At 36.2% G+C, this 5,655-nt stretch overlaps 2 protein-coding genes across 4 annotated transcripts in view; both read left to right on the top strand.

Moving 5' to 3' along the window:
• The window catches only part of plekhh1 (pleckstrin homology domain containing, family H (with MyTH4 domain) member 1), a 35,695-nt gene extending 33,120 nt beyond the window's left edge, over positions 1-2,575 (top strand). For both annotated transcript variants that reach the window (XM_034858552.1, XM_034858551.1), the window contains exon 30: positions 851-2,575. In XM_034858552.1, coding sequence (XP_034714443.1) covers positions 851-1,003 — 153 coding nt within the window. In that variant the 3' untranslated portion in view covers positions 1,004-2,575. The remainder of the gene's footprint in view (positions 1-850) is intronic.
• Positions 2,576-3,324: 749 nt separating this feature from the next.
• slc25a21 (solute carrier family 25 member 21) overlaps positions 3,325-5,655 on the top strand; it is a 92,597-nt gene continuing 90,266 nt past the window's right edge. Inside the window, exons 1-2 of one of the 2 annotated variants that reach the window (XM_034858688.1) lie at positions 3,325-3,466; positions 5,254-5,335. In XM_034858688.1, coding sequence (XP_034714579.1) covers positions 5,266-5,335 — 70 coding nt within the window. In that variant the 5' untranslated portion in view covers positions 3,325-3,466; positions 5,254-5,265. Of the gene's footprint in view, positions 3,467-4,906; positions 5,150-5,253; positions 5,336-5,655 lie in introns of those variants that run through there. The other variant, XM_034858687.1, reaches the window with a different exon arrangement.

Genomic DNA, 5,655 nt, shown 5'->3' with positions numbered 1-5,655 from the left:
AGCTAATAGTAACAGATACAGAGTTGAAATTGTTTGCTAAAAGTAACAAATACTGAGTTGAAATAGTTAGCTAAACGTAACAGATACTGAGATGAAATAGTTAGCTAAAAGTAACAGATACAGAGATGAAATAGTTAGCTTAAAGTAACAGATACAGGGTTGAAATAGTTAGATAAAAGTAACAGATAAAGAGTTAAAATAGTTAGCTAAAAGTAAAGTAAGAAAAAGGGATGAAACCATTATTCTGCCACTAGTAGTATGAATCTAAACTTTACCAAACCAACCTAAACATCAACAGACAATTGTATGAAAACTTAATGTAACAATATCTATTTTTGCATGGTTAATAGCGTCAAATATCATCCAGTTACCATGGACATGCCAGGTAGTGTTGATAAGGGGGTGATTGAGTTCATCTGACAGGGCTGTGGGGGAGAAAGGTTTGTAACCGCCATCAGCTGAGACGTAAAGGAAATGTGGGGTGATGTATTGAATTTTAAAGGTGTTGAAGTGGTGTAGAGGAGCCCTGAAGATAAGGGAGGGAATAGTGAGCCCAGACTTATTCATAATCACCTGTTTCTACATGCCCTCACCACCAAGAGCTGATGGAGAAAACAGGTTTCTCTTATTTTATGTGCAAAATCTCAACAGAACTTTAACACTAAGACATGTTACAGCTGTGGGTGAAACTAAGGAGTAACTCTATTCTTGATAGTAGATCAGTTGGGTGTCTCTGGTTTTTCACGTCTTCTGTGAGCAACGCTGGGCCTCCTGCTCCCCAGAATCAAATGAAACACCATAGCCTTTACTTATCCTGTTCTGGTCGGACCTGTTTTTGCTCTTGTCTAAGATACTGGAGCTGACTTTGCTCATGGCCAGCTACATTAACCACTGGAACCCCATCCTCCCGCCTGCCTCACACCAGCCTGTCGGCCAATGGGACGTAGACAGCAAGCACTTCCCTGCAATGAACTACACCACCAAGGGCCCCACACTACTGTGAATTGTGTAAGCAACATGACTGTTGACTATGACAGGGAGGCTTGATGACATCAGTGACCTTTAGTCTACATTCATATAGAGCGTGTTGGGTTGCATGTTTGGGTGTTAAATTTGTTACAGAACAGATACTAGGAGATTTTTTTAATTTTATTTTTGTTATGAAGATTTGGATTTAGAAATGTCAGGTCAATCAGTCTTGTTAGACTATTTATTTCTACAACAAAAGAGTGTTTCAACTCTGCTAATTTAGATGTATGGTTCAAATTCCTCGTTGGAATTATTTTTGAAATGCAGAATTGGTCTGAGGAGACATTTCCAACTGCAGCTGGCCGCTGTTCACATGTTTGCCTTTATACATGTTTTCCAGTCTTTCAGACCTCAGACCCTCTTCTGTCATAAGCTGTTGCCTTCCGAGTGCTGGTTTGACTGGAATACCGTGTGTGTGTCACTATGTGGTAACCATGAATGATAAATCATAATTCACAATGAACAACAGTTTAAATTCGTTCATGAGGTACTGTGCAATTAGAAAGGGACTGATAGGGCATGTGATATTTTTTTTAGCATCTTAATTTGATATAATCCACATCTAATATTACTGTAATGCTGCAACAAACAAGTATTTGAATGATGGATCAGTCTGATTATTATTTTCTCAATTAATTGACGAATTGCTTGGTCCATTAAATGTCAGAAAAAAGAAACAACAAGGCAAGTTGAAATATTGTTCTTGTGATCGGCAGCTACAAAAAAGAGAGCAAATGATAGCATTTAAGCTTCTGGAACCACTGAATTGTGCTTAAAAAATGAAGATAAATGATGATTCGATTATTGAAATAGTTGCAAATCAATCGGTCAACTAAGTAATCAATAAATGTTTCAACTCTACCCTAATGCCATTTGATTTTTCCTTAGAAAAATAGGGTGTAAGACTGTTTTCCTCATGTAAAAAATTAAGGCCATGTTTAAGGAGCCTTTTGTAATCAATTTCTATTATTTTTAACAAGATTTTAAGATCACTTATCTAGCATAAAGCAAGCCACATAAACTGAATCTAGTGATCTGCTATTGATTTAATGTTACTGAGGTACACAATAACACAATGGGATATAAAAAGTGTAAACAGTGATATACTGTATGTATGATGCATCTGTGAAAGTTTAGCAGTGCAGCATGTATACTACTAACATACATTATAAAACGTATAGCATATATATAATAAGGTCACTCAGTGTTTTAATAATCAACAAACAAAAGGGAGGACAAATTAAAAAATAAACAATAAGAGCCAACCAAAATATTTTAATGACTTGAACTTTTTTGGATCAAACCACTGTCTTGCTCATGTCCGTATTAGCTATTTATTTTATATGTCTACCTTTTGTTGGGCTTTTGCTTAAAACCCAACTGTCACATTTATTTAGGAAAACTTGCAGTTTCCTTTTAATATAGCAGAGTAATTTAAGAGCAGAGCATGTTTGGTTAGTCTTTCTGTACTAGAATGTCACAAATGTTTGAAAGATGTTGCCTTTATGTTTGTGTGTGTGATAAGAAAATAAACGGTACAATCCTGTGTTCCTGTGGGTTCCTTATATCTTAATTTAATCTAGGTTATACCTTACAGTGGTGAAAATAACTAAGTATGCACACAAAACACACACCGCAAAATATCACAACCGTTTCACTGCTGCTGTAAAGAGTTATATTCAAATTCAATATGTTTGTCTTTTTACACTAAGGATACACACCACAATATAACAAAAGTATTATTTTTATTTTAAAGTAATTAGCTACAGTTTGTTGTCATGTCCTTGCTTATCCTCACAATAACAAAAGGTCTGTCAACAAAATAGCCAAATTCAAAAAGTTTTAATAAAAGTCTTTAATTAACCAGAACTGAATGACAAAAATTATAAGTTCATAATAGTATATTATGTTCATTTTTGTGTATGAAGAGAAAAAACTTCAGTAACTAATTTTGGAAATGTATAATTAAAGTTTGCACATAACCAATAATACTGCATTATGAGCATGTTTACTTTGAATACTTTAAGTACATTATGCTGATAATGCCTCTCAACTTCTACTTAAATATACATTTTGAATTCAGGACTTTACTTTGTAATGGATAGTGCTATCAAGCAATAGTGCTATTGTGGTGTGTTTTACTACTTTGGCTTAGCATGGCTTGGATTTGGCTCGGGTTAGCATGCGTCTCTGTGATTACAAAAAGTGTTACAACATTTATACTTCAAATACTTAAAATCCCTATTTAAGTCAACGTGCCTTTTGGAAAAGAAGAACTCTGCTTCTATGTGAATAAAAATCTTCTCTCCTTACATCCATAACCTATACTCACCCAGTGTGCTGGCTGGACACAGCCTGCCCAGTCCACAGTACGTGTTTTACTAGAGTTGAGTTGTTGGGGTAGAAGCTGCTGTTTCTTATCCAGGGGGTCAAAGAGGTAATGGCCTTTTCCTGCCAAATATATGCTGTAAATCCCACATTTTTATAGCTTGTCTGATGCTCTTGTTGTTCCATAGCTGCTCTTATACTAAACAAAATGCTCGTAATATGGCTCACTGCTGACTTTGACTGTTTTCATTGCTCATCAAAAAAGAAAATAACTTTTTTCCATGGTGCACTATGGCTCAGGTCACATTTTCTATAAGAGTTTAAATCAAATTTGATTTAAAGTAAAAGATTCCAGTGTTGTTGGATAGATGGGCGTTCTGCTAGCCTCACTATAAACACTTAACAGTATTTCACTAGTTCTCTGGCTGAATGTATCATTAGACATGGTGTATGAATTATGAAAGATGCAGGATTTCAAAACAATATTTATCCAGAATATAGAGGGATGTGTGTGCCTAGTTTAAAGCTTATTATGAATCATAAAAAGCCTTGTGTTCCTATTAACAAGTATTTCACAAGCGTCTTTCATTTATGAGACATATATGGTTGTAATACTATTTTTAATTTAATTTTTTGGCTTTTTTTTATACCTTTTTTATTATAGAGTGTAAATACACAGTAAAGGGGGAGAGAGAGACGTAGCAAATGCCCACAGGTCGCCCCATGGTTACAATTCTTTATTTCAGGGCTTTGACTAGATTGATCAATCTAGTCTAATCTAATCTTATTATTTACCATTGATTGATAAATGACAACTATATTATAAATATAATATAATGGCAGCTATATAGAGTTGCTGGATAAATGTAGTGTAGTCAAAAGTACAGTATTTCCCTCTGAAATGTTGTAATTCTTATCTGTTTAGGATCATTTTCTTTCAATATTTGATATATTACATGTTGCTACTACTCGTGGCTTTACATTATTTAGCCATAAGTTACTTTGTTATCTTTACTTTTTGTTGACATTTTATAGACTAAAAAATTTACTGATTTGTGAAAACATTTACCAATAATGAAAAATTAAAACAATCCTTAATTGTGACCGGCAAACTATACAGTCTATATCACATTAAAGGCTTGCTTTTGGATGGTGCCATTTGGAAAGACAGCCAGTTTAACTTGATGAATCCCAATCAGAGATTCAGTAACAATCCGAATCCCAGTAACTGCTGGGACCTGCTGAAACAGAACTAATCCCAGCTGACCCAGTTCTTGGTCTGCTATACTGTACAGTGGCCACACGGTAGACTAAATATAATCCTAAACATAGTATTGGAAAAATGCCTCAGTCCATTATGTAGGCTATGCTACATAATAAGCATCAGTAGATATACCTACTATAGGTCTGGCAATGAAACACTGTCAAATCTAAACTATAAATGGATATTTATGAAAATAAAATGACTTTTGTGCTCATTATGTGATTGTTTGCCTTATATTGATCACTTGAAAGGGGTCAGAGTTTATTTTTTTTTCAAGCCATTTTATTTCTATGACTCAAAACAAGGCGGTGAAGCAATAGGAGGGTAAATCTGAACCAGCAGTGTTTTATAGTGCTGCTAATTGATTCCATATTAGCCTAGCCTAGCCTAGCCTAGCCCAGCCTGAGAGAGCACTGGGAGAGATATCACCCTCCGGCGGGGACTGCAGCTGCTGAAGCAGAACAACTTCCCTGAAATCTGCGGGACAAGACACAACCGAGACGCCTCCCTACACAGCGAGAGACACGGGTAGGTCGGGCGCTGAAGGAAACTTTACAGAGCCTTATGACTGGCTAGAAACTTCGGCTGTAAATTAATGTTACAAGTAAACATAAAACTTTGTTTTTTTCTAGGAAAATTTAACAATGACAACTAAGAAGCCGCAGAGCATGCTACGGGAAGCTTCTCATCAGATTATAGCCGGTGGATCCGCAGGTAAATACACATTTCTTTTTCATTTCTACCATTAAAAATAACTGATTCAAATTACGCAACCGTTTCCCAATCTTGCACGCTGCTAAATGTATGTAGCATAGCAACGGTGATCCCGAATAACCTGAAACAAAGTGACGTCCGCCTCCTTTACTATCCCACGAGAACGGGTGTTTCTGGTTTTAATCGCACATGCGTAGATGATCAACATCCGATTTATTCTGGTTAGTTCTAGCCTACTGGCGTTAGGTTCGTTCGAGATGAACTGCGCCTCGCCTGTAAAGTGGACGAGAGCAGGCGGCAGCAGCGGGGGCGGGGAAAAA

This window comes from Etheostoma cragini, chromosome 20 (assembly GCF_013103735.1).
Source record: "Etheostoma cragini isolate CJK2018 chromosome 20, CSU_Ecrag_1.0, whole genome shotgun sequence".
Taxonomy (NCBI): domain Eukaryota; kingdom Metazoa; phylum Chordata; class Actinopteri; order Perciformes; family Percidae; genus Etheostoma; species Etheostoma cragini.
The sequence above is the reverse complement of the archived record's forward strand: the minus strand, read 5'-3'. Positions and strand labels throughout refer to the sequence as shown.